Source organism: Zeus faber, assembly GCF_960531495.2.
Source record: "Zeus faber genome assembly, chromosome: 22".
In the NCBI taxonomy this organism is placed as follows: Eukaryota; Metazoa; Chordata; class Actinopteri; order Zeiformes; family Zeidae; genus Zeus; species Zeus faber.
This window is the reverse complement of record NC_137209.1, coordinates 17,930,989-17,951,345: the sequence shown is the minus strand read 5'-3', so window position 1 is coordinate 17,951,345 and position 20,357 is coordinate 17,930,989. Positions and strand designations below refer to the sequence as shown.

Here is a 20,357-nt window from a genome sequence, read left to right as displayed (position 1 = left end):
GAGACTGTAACTGTGATGGAGGTCTTTCAGACTGTAACTGTGATGGAAGTCTACAGCCTGTAATTATGATGGAGGTCTTCAGACTGTGACTGTGACTGTGATGGAGGTCTTTCAGACTGTAACTGTGATAAAGGGGCTTGAGACTGTAACTGTGATGGAGGTCTTTCAGACTGTAACTGTGATGGAAGTCTACAGACTGTAATTATGATGGAGGTCTTCAGACTGTAATTGTGATGGAGGTCTTTCAGACTGTAACTGTGATGGGGTCTTTCAGACTGTAGCTGTGATGGAGGTCTTTCAGACTGTAACAGTGATGGAGGCCTTAAGACTGTTACTGTGATGGTGGTCTTTCAGACTGTAACTGTGATGGAGGTCTTCAGACTGTTACTGTGATGGAGGTCTTCAGACTGTGCCTCTGATAAAGGCTCTTGAGACTGTAACTGTGATGGAGCTCTTCAGACTGCAATTGTGATGGGGGTCTCCAGACAATAACTGTGATGGAGGTCTTCAGACTGTAACTGTGATGGAGATCTTTCAGACTGTAACTGTGATGGAGGTCTACAGACTGTAATTGTGATGGAGGTCTTCACGCTGTAATTGCGATGGAGGTCTGCAGACTGTAACTGTGATGGAGGTCTTTCAGACTGTAACCTTGATGGAGGTCTTCGGACTGTAACCGTGATAGTGGTCTTTCTGATTGTAACTGTGATGGAGGACTTCAGACTATGACTGTAATGGAGGTCTTTCGGACTGTAACAGTGATGGAGGTCTTCAGACTGTAACTGTGATGGAGATAATTCAGACTGTAACTGTGATGGAGGTCTTCAGACTGTTACTGTGATGGAGGTCTTTCAGACTGTAACTGTGATAAAGGGACTTGAGACTGTAACGGTGATGGAGGTCTTTCAGACTAACTGTGATGGAGGTCTACAGACTGTAATTATGATGAGGTCTTCAGACTGTTATTGTGATGGAGGCCTTTCAGACTGTCACTGTGATGGGGTATTTCAGACTGTAGCTGTGATAGAGGTCTTTCAGACTGTAACAGTGATGGAGGTCTACAGACTGAAATTATGATGAAGGTCTTCAGACTGTAATTGTGATGGAGGTCTTTCAGACTGTAACTGTGATGGGGTCTTTCAGACTGTAGCTGTGATGGAGGTCTTTCAGATTGTAACAGTGATGGAGGCCTTAAGACTGTTACTGTGATGGTGGTCTTTCAGGCTGTAACTGTGATGGAGGTCTTCAGACTGTTACTGTGATGGAGGTCTTCAGACTGTGCCTCTGATAAAGGCACTTGAGACTGTAACTGTGATGGAGCTCTTCAGACTGCAATTGTGATGGGGGTCTCTCAGACAATAACTGTGAGGGAGGTCTTCAGACTGTTACTGTGATGGAGATCTTTCAGACTGTAACTGTGATGGAGGTCTACAGACTGTAACTGTGATGAGGTCTTCAAACTACAACTGCGATGGAGGTTTTTCAGAATGTCACTGTGATGGAGGTCTTCAGACTGTGACTGTGATTGAGGTCTTTCAGACTGTCACTGTGATGGAGGTATTCAGGCTGGGACTGTGATTGAGGTCTTTCAGAATGTAACTGTGATGGAGATCTTCAGGCTGAAACTGTGATGGAGGTCTTCATACTGTAACTGTGATGGAGGTCTTCAGACCATAGCTGTGATTGAGGTCTTCAGACTGTAACTGTGATGGAGGTCTTTCAGACTGTAACTGTGATAAAGCCCTTTCAGACTGTAACTGTGATGGAGGTCTACAGACCGTAACTGTGATGGAGGTCTTCAGACCGTACCTGTGATGGAGGTCTTTCAGACTGTAACTGTGATAAAGCCCTTTCAGACTGTAACTGTGATGGAGGTCTACAGACCGTAACTGTGATGGAGGTCTTCAGACCGTACCTGTGATGGAGGTCTTTCAGACCGTAACTGTGATGGAAGTCTTCAGACTGAAACTGTGATGGAGGTCTTTCAGAGTGTAACTATGATGGGGGTCTTTCAGACTGTAACTGTGATGGAGGCCTTAAAACTGTGACTGTGATGGTGGTCTTTCAGACTGTAACTGTGATGGAGGTCTTCAGACTGTGACTGTGATGGAGGTCTTCAGACTGTGCCTCTGATAAAGGCTCTTGAGACTGTAACTGTGATGGAGATCTTTCAGACTGTAACTGTGATGGAGGTCTACAGACTGTAATTGTGATGGAGGTCTTCACACTGTAACTGTGATGGATGTCTTTCCAACTGTAACTGTGATGAGGTCTTCAAACTATAACTGCGATGGAGGTCTTTCAGACTGTCACTGTGATGGAGGTCTTCAGACTGTGACTGTGATTGAGGTCTTTCAGACTGTCACTGTGATTGAGGTATTCAGACTGGGACTGTGATTGAGGTCTTTCAGACTGTAACTGTGATGGAGATCTTCAGGCTGAAACTGTGATGGAGGTCTTCATACTGTAACTGTGATGGAGGTTTTCAGACCATAACTGTGATTGAGGTCTTCAGACTGTTACTGTGATGGAGGTCTACAGACCGTAACTGTGATGGAGGTCTTCAGACCATACCTGTGATGGAGGTCTTTCAGACCGTAACTGTGATGGAAGTCTTCAGACTGAAACTGTGATGGAGGTCTTTCAGAGTGTAACTGTGATGGAGGTCATTCAGACTTTAACTGTGATGGGGGTCTTTCAGACTGTAACTGTGATGGAGGCCTTAAGACTGTTACTGTGATGGTGGTCTTTCAGACTGTAACTGTGATGGAGGTCTCCAGACTGTTACTGTGATGGAGGTCTTCAGACTGTGCCTCTGATAAAGGCTCTTGAGACTGTAACTGTGATGGAGCTCTTCAGACTGCAATTGTGATGGGGGTCTCTCAGACAATAACTGTGATGGAGGTCTTCAGACTGTTACTGTGATGGAGATCTTTCAGACTGTAACTGTGATGGAGGTCTGCAGACTGTAACTGTAATGGAGGTCTTCTGACTGTAACTGTGATGGAGGTCTTTCAGACTGTAACTTTGATGGAGGTCTTCGGACTGTAACCGTGATAGTGGTCTTTCAGACTGTAACTGTGATGGAGGTCTTCAGACTGTAACTGTGATAAAGGCACTTGAGACTGTGGCTCTGATAAAGGTGTCTCTGTCCGTCGGTCTTTCTGCCTGTCTGTCTGCAGGCAGCTAGGTGCAGCGGTGTGACCGTCTGATCGGTGGTTACTATGGCTCCCAGGCCATCGTCAGGGGAACTGTGGGGACTCCACCTGATGCCCCCCCGAATTCTAGTGGACTGCTGCCTTCCAAATGGTACAGTATTCCAAAACTACATAATAGTGATCTACTCCACTTATTGCGGTTATCTGCTCCACTTATTACGGTTATCCACTGCACTCTATTGTGACTCCACCCAACTCCAAATGGCGCCGGGTTTGTGTCGAAAGGCTATGCGGCTTTGGTTTGTTTCCTTGAAGATCGGCCATGCTACATTTCATCTGCCATCAGTGACACAGCCGTGAGTGTGTCGGGTTGCGGGGTGTAAATTCCATCTGCTGGTGCTGCAGGGATGCTGGTGAGCATGGAGTGTCTCAGAGAAGCTCCCCTGATCACCATCAAGCAGCAGCTGTTTACCGAGGCCAGGAAGTATCCCCTGTACCACCTGCTGCAGGTACAGTACACGCTGAGGCGTCTCCGCCCGCTTGGTTTCCCTCTTAATCTCAAAATAGCATTCTTAAAGAGTCCTTGGCCATCCCATGTCTCTGATTGGTCAGCTGTGTTGTGACATGATTGGTCAGGAGGCGTCGTGCTACATCTTTGTGGGCGTCACCCAAGAAGCAGAGCGAGAGGAGTTCTATGACGAAACGCGACGCCTGTGCGACCTCCGCCTGTTCAACCCCATCCTGAAGGTGATCGAACCCCTGGGCAACCGGGAGGAGAAAATCCTCAACAGAGAGATAGGTACAAGCCTGTCTGTTCGCCAGCCCGCCTGCTCCTCCGTCCACCCGTCTGCCCATCTCACTGCCTGTCCATTCGCCTCTCTCTTCCTGTCTGTCTGTCCGCAGGCTTTGCGATCGGGATGCCTGTGTGTGAGTTTGAGTTGGTTAAGGACCAGGAGGTTCAGGACTTCCGTCGCTCGATATTAAGCGTGTGCAGGGAAGCCATGGAGGAGAGGGAGGGAGGCGGAGCCCACAGCCAGGCACTCTACGTTTATCCCCCAAACGTGGAGTCTTCACCCGACCTTCCCCAACACATCTACTGTAAACTAGACAAGGGTAACAACACATCTACTGTAAACTAGAAAAGGGCAACAACACATCTACTGTAAACGAGACATGGGTAACAACACATTACTGTAAACTAGACAAGGGAAACTACACATCTGCTGTAAACTAGACAAAGGTAGCAACACATTGACTGTAAACTAGACAAGGGTAACAACACATCTACTGTAAACTAGACAAGGGCAACAACAAATCTGCTCTAAACTAGCTCTAAAACAGACAGGGTAACAACACATCTACCTCAAACTAGACAAGGGTAACAACACATTGACTGTAAACTAGACAAGGGTAACAACACATCTACTGTTAACTAGACAAGGGCAACAACACATCTGCTCTAAACTAGCTCTAAAACAGACAGGGTAACAACACATCTACCTTAAACTAGACGAGGGTAACAACACATATACTGTAAACTAGACAAGGGTAACAACACATCTACCTTAAACTAGACAAGGGTAACAACACATATACTGTAAACTAGACAAGGGTAACAACACATCTACCTTAAACTAGACAAGGGTAACAACACATCTGCTGTTAACTAGACAAGGGTAACAACCCATCTAGTGTAAACTAGTCAAGGATAGCAACACATTCACCTTAAACTAGACAAGGGTAACAATACATCCCCCTTAAACTAGACAAGGGCAACAACACATCTGCTTTAAACTAGACAAGGGTAACAATACATCCCCCTTAAACTAGACAAGGGCAACAACACATCTGCTTTAAACTAGACAAGGGTAACAACACATCTACTGTAAACTAGATAAGGGTAACAACACATCTACTGTCAACTAGATAAGGGTAACAACACATCTACTGTCAACTAGACAAGGGTAACAATGCATCTACTGTAAACTAGAAAGGGGCAACAACACATCTACTGTAAACGAGGCAAGGGTGACAACACATTACTGTAAACTAGACAAGGGCAACAACACATTCACCTTAAACTAGACAGGGGAAACTACACATCTGCTGTAAACTAGACAAGGCTAACAACACACCGACCTTAAACTAGACAAGGGTAACAACCGATATACTGTAAACTAGACAAGGGTAACAACACATCTGCTGTAAACTAGACAAGGGTAACAACACATCAACCTTAAACTAGACAAGTGTAACAACGCATCTACTGTAAACTAGACAAGGGTAACAACGCATCTACTGCAAACTAGACAAGGGTAACAACACATCTGCTGTAAACTAGACAAGGGTAACATATCTACTATTATCTAGACATCACATCTACTATGAACTGTACATCACATCTACTGTCAAACAGACCATAATGTGATTAGTCATTTAGCTCCCCCTCCACTCTCTACGTAATCTCTCTTTCTCTTTGTATTGTCTCTGTCTCTCCAGGGAGGTTGATAGTTACTATTTGGGTCATTGTTTCCCCATCCAACTCAAAACAGAAATACACACTGAAGGTAAGACTGTGTGTGTGTGTGTGTCTGTCTGTTTGTCTGTCTGTCTGTCTGTCTGTCTGTCTGTCTGTCTGTCTGTCTGTCTGTCTGTCTGTCTGTCTGTCTGTCTGTCTGTCTGTCTGTCTGTCTGTCTGTCTGTCTGTCTGTCTGTCTGTATGTGTGTGTTTGTCTGTGTGTGTTTGTGTGGGGGGGGGATGGTTACACCACATAGGTGTGTATGGTAAATTTTCTGTAAGTTTTATAAATTACACACCGCCCTGATGTGTTCACATTTATTCATTGATCAGACGCTTTCCTCCTGAGCAACTCACATGAGAGGCTGCAAACAATCAAAGCAGATGTCCGTCACTGGCGCGACCTCGAACTTAAGTGCACGAGCTCCCGTTTCTAAATTCAGCCAGATACAAGAGCGAGCTGCTGCGAGGAATTAGAATAAAATAGTGTAGTTAGAATTTTTATTTATTATTATTATTTTTTATTTTTTTGTATGTATTTTCTCCATAAGATATCAAAGTAGAAGCAGACGACAAGTAAGGATTTGACTGAACTGTGTGTGTGTGTGTGTGTGTGTGTGTGTGTGTGTGTGTGTGTGCGTGCGCGTGCGCGTGCGTGTGCGTGTACGTGCGTGTGTGCGTGTGTGTGGGTGCACAGGTGACTCACGACAGCCTTCCAGAGCAGCTGATTGCAGAATCCATCAGGAAGAAAAGTCGCTCGATGCACCTGTCAGCTCAGCAGCTCCGACTGTGTGTCCAGGAATACCAAGGGCAGTACATACTGAAGGTCTGTCTGCCTGTCTGCCTCGCCGTCTCCCTGTCCCCCTCTCTGTCTGTCTTTAACCCGCCCGCCTGTGCACTGTCCGTAGGTGTGTGGGTGTGATGAGTATCTCTTGGAGAAATACCCCCTGAGTCAGTACAAGGTAGGAACAGTTCACTAACTGCGCCGGGTCCTGGCTTTATTTGACTTCATTGCTTCACACAGTGGAAGTTGTTTTTCCTCTCGTTAATCACCCTTCCCGCTCGGCTCGCCTGCCTGTCTGTCTGCAGTACATCAGGTCCTGCATAACGGTCGGCCGTCTCCCACACCTGATGTTGGTCTCTAAAGACAGCCTCTTCTCCCAGCTTCCTGCCTCTGGCTTTGTCACGCCCTCCTACAGGTAAACCGCCCGGTCAGCGTCTTCCACACGGGAATCCTTTTAAGGGTTCACCCATAACAAAACAAAAAACAAGTTGTCCATTTCTGAAAACCTTTTTATGTATTTTTTTGCATATTTGTATGTTTTTCAAATTTCTCGACTGCTGGCAGGGATAGAGTTTTTTGAGTTTATTAAAACCATAAATCAGTCTCATTGAGGAGAAGGTTACGACCGGACGGTGTTGTTGTCCCCCCCCCCCCCCCCAGCCGTCGCACCCCGCAGCCGTCTCCCTGTCCTGGAGGGGATCCCGCGTCTCCGCCCAGGAGTCTGTGGGCCTTCAACAGCCTGCTGAGAGTCCGCCTCCTCTGCGCCACCTACGTCAACGTCAACATCCGAGACATCGACAAGGTACGGGCGGGAGGAGGCCTTCGCCGTGGCTCCTCGCTGTGACTCCTCGTTGTGACCCCTCACCGCGCCTCCTCGCTGTGACTCCTCACTGTGTGACTCCTCGCTGTGTGACTCCTTGCTATGAATCCTCGCTGTGACACCTCACTGCTGCTACTGTACTACTATTTTCCTGCTAGTACAGTGCTTTGCTAACCTGCGTGCGTGTGTGTGTGTGTGTGTGTGTGTGTGTGTGTGTGTGTGTGTGTGTGTGTGTGTGTGTATGTGAGTGTGTGTGTGTGATTGCGTGTAGATCTATGTGAGGACTGGTGTGTATCATGGTGGAGAGCCGCTGTGTGACAATGTCAACACACAGAGAGTTCCCTGCTCAAACCCCAGGTAACACATACACAGACACACACACACACACACACACACAGGACGGCTGACACTGAAGAGTCCTGGAAGTAGCATGAGAGTCCTGTTCTCTGGTGTCTACAGTACCTGTCTCTCTAACGGCGGAACAACATCTACCTGTCTCACCCTCTCTCTAGGTGGAACGAATGGCTGTCTTATGACATCTACCTGTCGGACCTCCCTCGCTCGGCCAGACTCTGTCTTTCTATCTGCTCCGTCAAAGGAAGGAAGGGGGCCAAGGAGGTAGGATCCAAGGAGGTGACACTAAATCCTTTATCAGTAGCTGAGGAACTGACTTCCTGGAAAGGTTCCTTCCTATGAACCTACTGGAGACGAATAACAAGATAACTACTAGATTACTCTGCTCTGAGGCCTCAGTAAGTCAATTTGTGAAGTGAAGCTGCCTGTCTTCCTGACTGTCTCTCTGGTACTCTCTCTCGCTCTCTCCCATTTTCTACCCATGTCTCTCTCCCTAGGAGCACTGTCCTCTCGCTTGGGGGAATGTCAATTTCTTTGACTATAAAGACACTCTTGTTTGTGGCAAAGTGGCCTTGAGTCTCTGGCCAGTTCCCCATGGGCTGGAAGACCTGCTCAACCCCATTGGAGTCGCTGGTTCCAATCCCAACAAGGTACCTGTCTGTCTGTCTGTCTGTCTGTCTCTTTCTCTGTCTAACCTTAAAACTTCAAACACGCACTCATTTGCGTCCAAAATTGCGTACTACATACTAGACGTTCCTACTTTCCTCCTTTTTTTATTAATTACATTATATATATTTATAAAATGTATTAATTTATTATATATTTGTATTATTTCAGCATATTTTATGTAGTATATGAGTAAAAAGAATAATGTCTTCTCAAACACACTACATTGTCGTATAGCCGCTCCACTTCCTTTCAGCACGTTGAGGGTTGACTGGGAGGTTCTTGCTCTCGCAATGCATTGTGGGATACGCTTGCCAGCGTGATGTGCAGTATTTCAAATTTCACCGTGCGTCCTTTTGGTACCGCTCGCATACTATTTCATGCATGCTATGGTATCAGACATAGTACACACTCATTTGCCATACTAAATGGTATGCTCGTATGCCATTCTGGATGCAAATATTGCATTGCTTAGCAACCTCCATCTGGCATTGAGAAAGGGTTTGTACATTTCAACACCGATAATTCTTTCCTTATTCTCTCCCTTCCCAGGAAACTCCCTGCGTGGAACTGGAGTTCTGTTGGTTGAACCAAACGGTCGTTTTTCCAGACGAGCAGCAAATAGAAGATCATGCAAACTGGACCATAAGCAGGGAGCTGGGATACAATTACTGCATGGTACAGTACAAGTACAATATATAGTACACACGGTACACACTGGGGTACGATACTAATATTGCACATGATGCCACTCTGCAATCAAACCGCCTGACATTTATGTGACGTCTGCTGTCGCTTCCAGTCTTCTTTCTCAGCCTTCATTGAACTGTTGTGTCCGACCGGCCGCCACCTCGACCTGCTTTAGACCCGGAATTTACAAAGCCTCTGTGAAAACACATCTATTCCTATCGCACAGCAATCTTCTAATAAGGGAAGAGGAGAGGTGGTCGGGTGAGGGGCTCCGTGGCTGTGCAACGAACATCAAATAAAATCTGAAGAAAGAACGTCGTTGTTTGCCACGGAGGAGCGGGTGACGGCCGTCTTTGGAACCTCCCCGAAGGAAACACAAAGAAAGTCCGAAATGTTTCCCATGACGGTCCATCTGATTTAGTGATTATATATACATATGTGTATTGATTATAACATGTTGGTGTGTTTCAGAGCAGTCGCTTGGCGTGTGACAGCAGCGTCTCGGCAGCAGACGCCGAGCAGCTCGGGAGCTTGTGTTCGAAAGACCCGCTGTACGAGATGTCGGAGCAAGAAAAAGACTTTCTCTGGAGACACCGGTAATATCATCCATCACTGTATGAAACCATCACACTGCTGTCAGAAATCATCACAGTACTGTTATTTACCACCACCTTACTGTTAGAAACAACACATTGCGGTCATATTACTGTTAGAAACAATCATATTACTATTACGGTACAAACCATCACATTACTACCAGAACCCATCACATTACTGTAAGAACCCATCACAGTATTGTAAGAACCCATCACATTACTGTTAGAACCCATCACAGTATTGTTAGAACCCATCACATAACTGTTAGAACCCACCACATTAGTGTTAGAACCCATCACATTACTGAAACAACACATCACCATGACATCACTGTCACACCTCAAGCCCTGTCTGTCTCTCTTGCCTCATGCCCGCTCTCTCTGCGTGTGTGTCTCTCTCTCTCTCTTCAGACATTACTGCATCAACATTCCAGAGTCTCTTCCCAAACTACTACTGTCCGTCAAGTGGAACTCTAGGGACGAGGTCTCCCAGGTACCTGTCTGTCTGCTTACCCGTCTGGCTGTTCCACTCTCTCCGTATTGAAACTCTCTTTCTCTGGATCCAAGCTCTAGGTCTCTCTCTCTCTCTCTCTCTCTCTCTCTCTCTCTCTCTCTCTGTATTTAAGCCATCTCTCTCTCTCTCTCTCTCTCTCTGTCAGATGTATTGTTTATTAAAAGACTGGCGGTTAATGGAGCCCGAGTCTGCCTTGGAGTTGTTGGACTGTAACTTTCCGGATCCGATGGTGAGGGAGTTCGCTCTGCGCTGCCTCGTCCAGGGTTTGACCGACGACAAACTGTCCCAGTATCTGCTGCAGCTCGTCCAGGTGACTCCCACTGCAGCACGCTGCTCCGCCTCTTATTTTACTGCTACTGCGCCTGGTGTTTTACAGAAGACTGTGTGTGTGTGTGTGTGTGTGTGTGTGTGTGTGTGTGTGTGTGTGTGTGTGTGTGTGTGTGTGTGTGTGTGTGTGCGTGCGTGCGTGTGTGTGTGTGTGTGTGTTCCAGGTGCTTAAGTATGAGATGTACTTGGACAACCCGCTGGCACGCTTCCTGATTAAGAAAGCTTTAACCAACCAGAGGATAGGACACTTCTTCTTCTGGCACTTAAAGTAAGAAACCCAACCAAGCGTCTTCTGGGGCTTGAAGGACGGATGGATGATGATAGTGGAGTGCTGGAGAAAGGCAGGATGGTGGAGGAGTGACTGGGAATGAACAGTAAATGGCTCTAAATAATTACTGACCTCCTGTTTGTGTGTGTGTGTGTGTGTGTGTGTGTGTGTGTGTGTGTGTGTGTGTGTGTGTCTGTGTGTGTGTGTGTGTGTGTGTGTGTGTGTGTGTGTGTGTGTGTGTGTGCGTGCGTGCGTAAGTGCGTGCGTGTGTGTGTGTGTGTGTGTGTGTGTGTGTGTGTGTGTGCCTTCATGCATGCATGTGTGTGTGTCTGGGTGTGTGTGCGTGCGCAGGTCAGAGATGCACAATAAGACAGTGTCTCGTCGTTTCGGTTTGCTGCTGGAAGCTTTCTGCAGAGCGTGTGGGATGTACCTCAAACACCTTAACAGACAGGTAGGGTGTGTGTGTGTGTGTGTGTATGTGTGTGTGTGTATGTGGTGTGTCTGTGCCTGTGTGGGTGTGTGTTGTGTGTGTGTGTGTGTTTGAGGGTCGGCATATATGGTTTACAAAGTCAAACACACCTAAACACCCACCAGCATGAATAGAACATTGCGGTCATCAGGACACACTTAGCGTCCCCATCATTTTAAAATGTAAATATTTTATATGCATCTGTTGATTTACTTTAATTCAAAAACTAAATGGTGCCGTTGAAATGGGACATAATCCTAAACAAATCTTTCAGTTTCCAAAGGTTTTTCCAGATCACACCATAAACCTCCTTTACTTGCATCTGTGTGTGTGTGTAGGTTGAGGCCATGGATAAACTTGTGAACTTGACAGACACGTTGAAACAAGAGAAGAAAGACGAAACCCAGAAGGTGAGTTATCTCCATCTAACAATCTGTCTGTCTGTCTGTCTGTCTGTCTGTCTGTCTGTCTGTTTCGCGACTTCCTGTTGACCTTCTTCTCACTTCCTGCTGGTCTGTCGCGTGTTACTTGCGTTGGAGGCAGTGTGATTCTCTGGATATAGACGCCGTCTCTCATGGTAAATCTGCCTCTGTGCTGTGATTGGCTGATGGCGTGTCTCTCCGTCCTGTGTTTGGCTCCCAGACTCAGATGAAGTTCCTGGTTGAGCATATGTCCCGCCCGGATTACATGGAGGCTCTTCAGGGATTTGTGTCTCCTCTGAACCCGGTTCACCAGCTGGGCAACCTCAGGTACCGACACACGGCCGAATCAGCGACCCAGTGAGCTGTCTATTCAACTACCTGATTAGCTCCGAAATGATGCCTGATTCGCGTGCGCGTGCCTGCGTGTGTGTGCGTGTCCGTTCTCAGGCTGGAGGAGTGTCGGATCATGTCGTCGGCGAAGCGCCCCCTGTGGCTGAACTGGGAGAACCCGGACATCATGTCCGAACTTCTCTTCACCAACAACGAAGTGATCTTCAAGAACGGAGACGGTAACAAATGAGCAAATCACTCTCTATTTAAAATCCTGGAATCAAGCTTTTTTTTTAACAGTCGAGCGGAAATATTACATCAGCGGATTTCCATTAAAAGGACACAACAAAGTTGAACGACTAACGATCCTCCCTCTGTCGTCAGACCTGCGGCAGGACATGCTGACTCTGCAAATCATAAAGATCATGGAGAACATCTGGCAGAACCAGGGACTAGATCTGCGGTGAGACGGGGTAGAACGTCACAATGCCGTTGCAGTTACGTCGCAGTGACATCGCATTACAGCGCCTGCACTCCCTGTTGCAGGATGCTTCCTTACGGCTGTCTCTCCATCGGGGACTGTGTGGGTCTGATCGAGGTCGTGAGGAACAGCTTCACCATCATGCAGATTCAGTGTAAAGCTGGCCTGAAGGGGGCGCTGCAGTTCAACTCCAACACCCTGCACCACTGGATCAAAGACAAGAACAGAGGAGAGGCGTACGTGCCCGTCTGTCTGTTTGCGTCTGTCTGCCTGTCTGTCCATCTTTCCTTCCGCCCGCCCCTCAGTCTGTCTGTCTGTCTGTCCGCCCGTCTGTCTCTTTGTCTGCCTGTCTGTCCGTCTGTCTGTGTCTGTCTTTCAGTCAGTCAGTCAGTCTGTCTGTCTCTGTCTGCCTGCCTGCATGGATGTCTATCTACCTGTGTCTAGGTATGACACAGCTGTCTGTCTGTCTGTCTATCTTTCTGTCTGTCTGTCTGTGTCTACATGCCCTTCTACCTGTTTCTCTCTCTGTAAGTATGGCAGAACCCTAGACCCGACTGTCTGTCTCCCTGTCTCCCTCTCTCTAGGTATGACAGAGCTATAGACCTGTTTACCAGGTCATGTGCAGGTTACTGCGTAGCAACCTTTATTCTAGGAATTGGCGATCGACACAACTCAAACATCATGGTTAAAGAGAACGGGCAGGTAACACACTGTGCACACACCATACACACACTGATACACACACCGATACACACCCTCTACAAACCCTGTACACACGCTGATACACACACTGATACACATCCTGTACAAACCCTGTACACACACTGATACACACACTGATACACACCCTGACTAAACCATGTACAAACCCTGTCCACACGCTGATACACACACACTGATACACACCCTGATACACACATTGTACATACACTGATACACACACTGATACACACACTCTTTGTGTGTATCAGTTTCATTGTTTGACCTTGTGTTGTGCGCTCAGAGATTCTCTTCTGCTGTGAACAGCTGTTTTTGGAGCATTCGTGGCCATTCTGTTCGCTTGAAGCCTGAATGGATAAATGTCACTGGATGTCAGACATCTTTTTAATACAGTACATTAAAGACCATCAACGATATTGTTCCCCATTTGGATCAGAAATACATTGACTCCTCTCTCCTCCTCCCCCTCTGCCTCCGCCTCACGCTGCAGTTGTTCCACATCGACTTTGGACACTTCTTGGATCATAAGAAGAAGAAGTTTGGTTACAAGAGGGAGCGCGTGCCCTTTGTCCTCACACAGGACTTCCTCATTGTCATCAGCAAGGGAGTCCAGGAGTGCACCAAAACCAAGGAGTTTGAGAGGTCACACATACACACACACACATACACCCACGCGCACACACACACACACACACACACACACACACACACACACACACACACGCGCACGTGCATGCACACGCACACACTCATGCACGTGCACATGCACACACACACATACACACTCACACACACACACACACACACACACACAGTATATTATAACATTGTATTCTTCTTCTTCATTATTATTATATTATCATTATTATTATTATTATAATTCTCGTAATATATGATAAATGATATATTATATTAAATTATATTATATTACTGTATATTATATTACATATTACTGTATATTATTTTTCTGTGTATTATATTATATAATGTTATATTATATTATATTACTGTATATTATATGATATTATATTACTGTATATTATATTACTGTGTATTATATTATATTATGTTATATTATATTACATTACTGTATATTATCTTATATTACTGTATCTTATCTTATCTTATATTATATTATATTAAATTATATTTTATTACTGTATATTATATTATATTACTGTATATTATATTATATTGTATTATATTATATTATATTACATTATATTATTGTGTGTGTGTATGCAGGTTCCAGGAGATGTGTTATAAAGCGTACCTAGCGATCCGCCAGCACGCCAGTCTGTTCATCAACCTGTTCTCTCTGCTGCTGGGATGTGGGATGCCTGAACTGCAGAGCTTCGACGACATCGCCTACCTGAGGAAGACCCTGGCTCTAGGTAGGGGGACATGCAGAGAGGCAGACAGGTAGAGAGAGAGAGAAAGAGAGAGAGAGAGAGACCAACTATTTGAGGAAGACCCTGGCTCGAGGCAGGGAGACAATTTGAGAGACAGACAGGTAGGGGGGGGGCAACAGCTACCCGAGGAAGACCCTGGCTCTCAGAAGGGGGATTGGGAGAGAGACAGACAGGTAGAGAGAGAGAGAGGGAGAGATACACAGCTTAAAGAGACAGAACAACAGACAGATTCTATAAGTTCATTGTGAGAACTGTCTCTCTCACTCTGTGACTCTGTATTTGCAGAGAAGAGCCAGCAGGAGGCGCTGGAGTATTTCACGAAGCAGATGAACGACGCTCATCACGGAGGCTGGAGCACCAAGATGGACTGGATCTTCCACACCATCAGACACATGCCCAACGACCACTGACACACACACACACACACACACACACACACACCCGCACTGCGCACACACTGCACGACACACCCTACACACACTGTGCATAATGCCGTACACACTAAACACACGCCGCACGCGAGTGCACGAGCAGGATGTGATGATGACGAGGATGACGAAGGTCCGGTAGCGAGTGTAGTAGACCTGGTTATTCCTGCTGCTCCCCCACCAGCTGCTTCCAGTCCCCCAGGGAAACACATTGCACTGCGAAATTGACACCTCCACAATGGACTGGAATCCTATAATCCAGACTTCTTTTTCATTTCTTTCTGGGTGTGAGTCCAGCGATGTCACCTTTACAATCTGCACTTCCTGGTAGAAACTCTTCTGTTTCCTGCAGGATCTGAGCCGCACATAAAATGGTGTCTGGACTGAAACATTGAGCGCAGTAGGAATAGCTTTTGAAGGGTTTCAGAGAAAACCAGTGTTTAAAGCAGGGTGAAGCTCAGGGTTAAAGGTCAGGTGGCCAGGGACGATGCCAAAGGCATGGTGGGAAATGATAAAGGTGGTGATGTCTTCCTCTTAGTACCAGTTAGCTGGTTAGGGCACTTTGCTCGGATCTGAAACTGATCATTTTAAAAGAGAAAATACAGTGGGTCTGTTTCATTTGCAAGGACACTTCCTACATCGGTTGCAAGGACACAGCCTATGCAGGAAGCAAGGGCACACCTTATCTTAGGTGGTGACCCGGGCCACCACCTGCCCCAAGCTGCAGACTTTGCACGGATCCCAGGGGGGACACGGCCACCACCCACCGCGAGTGAGTGTTGTGATTGTGTTCGTTAATCAAAAAAATAGGCTCTGCACACAGAACCTGGTATTCCCAGGTGGTCTCCCATCCAAGTGCTAACCAGGCCCCACCCTGTTTGGTTTCCGAAATCGGAAGAGTCTGGGCGCAATCAGAGTGGTATGGCCGTGCGCCGCCAGTCGAGGCGGTGGGCCCCTTACTTGTAGTCGTAGGGGGGGAGTGCAAGACGCCCAACGCTCTCACCCACAAAGCTTTCCCCTCTGGCTGGGCCTCCGACAACTTCCAGACCCCCACACCCCAGCTGGGCCGGTGCACCCATACTTCAGCGCTAACCCCGGCCCGCGCACACAAGAGCTCCCGCCCGACACAGAGCTCAGGCGCCCCTGGTGCTCCGGCGACACTTAGCGCGGGTGTGAGCTGGCTTCCCCGCAGAGCCCCCCTGATACTCCACCTTCCGAGTGGAGGAGCCCAACGTCCGGGTGGCCCGGGACGAAGACAAAAGCTTGGATCGAGGGCCGACTTTCAATAGACACCATGTCATAACGCTGCTCTGCCACTTACGACACCCTGACCCAGAATCAGGTCGTATGCAAGCGGTTCAACACAGGGTATTTCTTAAGTAGGTCGTAAGGACACTTCTTAGGTCAGTAGCATGGACACTTGCCATGTAAGTAGCATTGGTGCTGAATGGATAGCTCCTTTGTAGGCGACAAAGGCAGTGCCTATGTAGTATGGATAGATCCTATGTAGGTAGCAACTTGAGACACTTCAGACTGTCTCAGTGTCAGAGTTAGGGTTGGATACCCCTGCCAATGCCCTTGACTAAGGCACTGGCTGTAGTCCACGGTCCACTGGAGTTGGTCCACGGGCGCCATGCTGTGCCCGCCCACTGCAAAGGAAATCTGAGGTGCTTCCTTTGGCAACAGAGGGTTTCCCATAATGCCGCGTCGTGTTTGTTTTAATGTCGGACGGAGAGGCGCCAGAAGCTCCGCAGCTAAGCGTAGTGCTGACAGTCCAGCCTGGAAGGACCTTGGTTGGAGTCGGTTCAACACGGTGCAGGCTGGAAGTCGTCACAACAGGAGGAACGTTGCTCAGCAGGTACGGAGGTGGCAGTTGGAAGCCTTGCTCATGAGACAGACCCATAAACCTCTCATTTATTTTCTGATGTTGGCTTGAAGATGAAATTAGCTTTATTAACAGCTACGTTGACAACTGTCTAAATCCAAGCTGTTTTATGCACAACATGCTAGTTGATGGTAGTGTACATTCTAATACAAGCAGCTTTACTAACAAGCAGCTGGTCGACGGCAGGGTAGAACTGAATCGAGGGAAGATTTATTTAAACCAGCAATCTGAAATCATCTGCCCACAGGGGCCCGGCCTCGAATGACAGATCAGGAGATGTTTGGTTGACAATCACGACGCAGACAGATTTCCGTCGAGATTTTTCTGTGCTGGATCTTTGCCGAGCAGTGAACTATTGTGTATCCGATGCGAAATCAGGGATTGTGTTACCATGACAATCTTGATCAAGGCATCTTCCCGTAGCCTTGTTAACGAGCTTATCTTATTTTATACACTCCAACTAGCTAGCAGGTGAAATGCAGCTATTGTGTCATGTGTCAAATAGATCATGATTACTTATTTACCATTCATGTTTGTCAGCCATCTTTGGCTGGGCTAGTGCACTCTAATCAAATGTCAATTGGTTAGTTAGCGTAGCTATTGCACTCTAATGACAAATAATGGTTTAGTTTAGATATTTCTAATTAGCGTCTTTTAAGACTAGCGTTATGACTTTGTGTGGACGCAGCGTGCGGTTGCTCTGAGCCTCCACCAGAGGGGGCGCAATGTCACGGGTTCAAGGCTTCTCCGCCTGCGGTAACTGTGAAGGTTGAAGTTTGTGAAATGTTTCTGGTTGTGTCTTTATGTTTTACTCAGGTCAAAGTCCAAGTCACTGTTAACCATCCATTTAGCATATTTAACCCCAGTATGTCCTACTGGGAACTGACCAGTACATCCTACTGGGAGCTGACCAGTTTAGCCTACTGGGAGCTGACCGGTATAGCCTACTGGAAGGTGACCGGTACGTTGTACAGGGAGCTGACCAGTATGTCCTACTGGGACTTGACCAGTATGTCCTACTGGGAGCTGACCAGTACAGCCTACTGGGACTTGACCAGTACCCCCTACTGTGAGCTGACCAGTACAGCCTTCTGGGAGCTGACCAGTACAGCCTTCTGGGAGCTGACCAGTACCTCCTACTGGGAGCTGACCAGTACAGCCTACTGGGAGCTGATCAGTACGTACTGGGACTTGACCAGTACATCCTACTGTAAACTGACCAGTAGAGCCTACTGGGAGCTGACCAGTACTACCGTAGTCTGCTACTGGTGGACTCTGGGAGCTGCTCGGTATGACAACATTTTTAAGGCACTTCATGGCAGCAGTTGGAGATCATGTGCCTTGCTCAAGAGTATGTTGCCTGTCGGAGGGAGTCAGACTGGAACGCGAGTTTATGTCCACGTTGGAACCGCATAATTATCACAGTGGCATAAACGACCGATCTGGGACTCGGGATAATTAGGTTTGCAATTTCTGTTCAAGCACAAGATGTTGTTTTTCGCCACCAAACGCTCCACGTCGCCGCGAAGACAGGATGGAGCAGCGGCAACGTCCGTCCGCCAGGAGGACAGCCAATCAGCTGCTCCCGTCCGTTGTGCCGTCACCTGACCCCCCCACGCCCCGGTGCCGTACTAACAAAACCTCGCGAACCGCCTCATCGATAACGACGTCGTCGCCGCCGCCAAAATATGGAGTGACAGAGAAATCCCTCTGGAATCACCTCCGTATTTGGGCGTCGAACACGTCAGACCTTGGCGGTCTACTCTCATTGGTTGATCAAGTATTCCTTCATGACATCATTGATTGTGTTGGCTGCCAGCCACTGTGATTAGCCAGTATTGATTTTCCTCACATTTAGTTAAATGTTCATCGCTTTCACCGATCCATGCATACAACTCTTACAGATTGAAGGCACTGATTGACGATTGATCATTTAAACCTGTGTTGCCCGGTTAATGTATTGATTATTGATTGATGTATTAGACTTGCATGACCAGTTCAATTGATCTCTAAATATTGACCTCGTAGATTTCCCCTCGGCTCCGCTCCCGAGCCGACATGACGGGGGCTGTCCTTTCCTTCCTATTCTGGGGAGAAGCTTCCTTCCGCAGTCCCGCGTCTCCTCACCCTCACGTTCGAACCCGGAGCGCAAATACCGATCGCGGGGCCCCAGCCCCAAGTGTCGTCGGTTACACCGAGAGATGACACCTTCTAGTGCTGTTTGACTCGGGTCAACGGGGCAGGAAATCAAAGCGCCTTTGCCTGGACCCTGCAGAGACCTGAGCTCCAAGGAATCGCCCTCGCAGACGAGGGAGTACAGAAGGAAGCCTCTCTCGGCCGCGGGGACCCATGGAGGGTGGTTGGGGACGGGTCCACCGGGTCGGAGAAAATTATATTGTATTTTCTACAATTTTTACTGTGTTGTGTTTGACTCGGATGATGCCCATGTTTTTAGTGATTATTTAAATAAACTGCTGACTGCGGCCAGCGTGTCAATAAATGGAACTTTGTCTCCTCAGCACTTCCGCTTTGCCCTTTAAGTGTCCCGCCGCCGCACTCCTGGGGCGGGAGTTCACGGTGCCTGCACTTCCACAGCGCTGGCAGCCTGCAGTGTCCGGATTGAATAAATACATACCGTCCTCCATTCCCAAATTCAGGTTGAGAGTCCAAAAGTGAAACTGAAGTGAGGCCTCGTTAATTCGGAGGAGGCGGCGTCATCTCACGTGCCGAGTCTTCCCGGTTGTGCCGGATGTAGTGACGTTCCCTTGCTGGTGTTCCCCGGGGAACGGGACGGCCTTGAGGTCAGTCACCTTGACCACCGAGATCTAGTCAGTTCATCCTCGAGTCCAAGTGGACGGCAACCCAAGACCGGAGGGAAACTCGATTCCGCTCTCAAAGTGACATCACATCCCGCTTCCAACAAACACGGCGGACTCTGGATTTTTTTCGGTTTCAGGGTGGTTTTATTATAAAAGTTTCTACCAGGACTGTGGACTTCACAACAGAAAAACGCTCGAGTAAGAAAATAAAAAAACAAGGTGTAAGAAGGACAAAGATGATGAAGAGTCACTGGAGTTCTGGCTGGCGGCCATATTGGCTCCAATATAGTCAAATTCCGGTTAAACAAACTACTGGAAACTAGTCCAAATATTCACCAATCAGAACTCTTTGTGGGGGGGTTTCCAGGGTAACACGCTGTGCGGTGGGGATCGTCATGGTAACATCGTAATGGGGAGGGGTAACTACTATTTCTGCTCTTATTGGCCGGTCAGTTTTACATGTCCGATGACTTCTGCACGAACACACACACTGAAAGGCATGAAATACCTTTGTTTTCAGTCATTTTCATACAAGTGCGCACGCACACTGACACAGACACACACACAGACACAGTCTCACACAGTCTCAGACACGCACACACACACACACACACACACACACACACACACACACGCACGCACACAGACACAGGTGTGTTTTTCAGGGCATTTCAGAGACTCCCCCTCTCTCGTCGC

The 20,357-nt window shown here is 47.6% G+C and overlaps 1 protein-coding gene across 1 annotated transcript in view; it reads left to right on the top strand.

The window, feature by feature from the left end:
* Positions 1-19,347, top strand: part of LOC307247571 (phosphatidylinositol 4,5-bisphosphate 3-kinase catalytic subunit alpha isoform) — a 24,952-nt gene extending 5,605 nt beyond the window's left edge. The window contains exons 3-29 of the mRNA XM_080023744.1: positions 3,183-3,309; positions 3,564-3,667; positions 3,795-3,957; positions 4,062-4,271; positions 5,658-5,725; positions 6,374-6,502; positions 6,585-6,638; positions 6,766-6,875; positions 7,121-7,262; positions 7,552-7,637; positions 7,793-7,898; positions 8,132-8,284; positions 8,853-8,978; positions 9,462-9,586; positions 9,998-10,079; positions 10,246-10,410; positions 10,592-10,695; positions 11,047-11,146; positions 11,503-11,574; positions 11,807-11,913; positions 12,034-12,155; positions 12,301-12,379; positions 12,463-12,633; positions 12,982-13,099; positions 13,608-13,759; positions 14,363-14,511; positions 14,815-19,347. Of these exons, the coding sequence (XP_079879870.1) occupies positions 3,225-3,309; positions 3,564-3,667; positions 3,795-3,957; positions 4,062-4,271; positions 5,658-5,725; positions 6,374-6,502; positions 6,585-6,638; positions 6,766-6,875; positions 7,121-7,262; positions 7,552-7,637; positions 7,793-7,898; positions 8,132-8,284; positions 8,853-8,978; positions 9,462-9,586; positions 9,998-10,079; positions 10,246-10,410; positions 10,592-10,695; positions 11,047-11,146; positions 11,503-11,574; positions 11,807-11,913; positions 12,034-12,155; positions 12,301-12,379; positions 12,463-12,633; positions 12,982-13,099; positions 13,608-13,759; positions 14,363-14,511; positions 14,815-14,939 (3,207 nt within the window). The 5' untranslated portion in view covers positions 3,183-3,224 and the 3' untranslated portion in view covers positions 14,940-19,347. The remainder of the gene's footprint in view (positions 1-3,182; positions 3,310-3,563; positions 3,668-3,794; positions 3,958-4,061; positions 4,272-5,657; positions 5,726-6,373; positions 6,503-6,584; positions 6,639-6,765; positions 6,876-7,120; positions 7,263-7,551; positions 7,638-7,792; positions 7,899-8,131; positions 8,285-8,852; positions 8,979-9,461; positions 9,587-9,997; positions 10,080-10,245; positions 10,411-10,591; positions 10,696-11,046; positions 11,147-11,502; positions 11,575-11,806; positions 11,914-12,033; positions 12,156-12,300; positions 12,380-12,462; positions 12,634-12,981; positions 13,100-13,607; positions 13,760-14,362; positions 14,512-14,814) is intronic.
* The last annotated feature ends 1,010 nt before the right edge of the window (positions 19,348-20,357 follow it).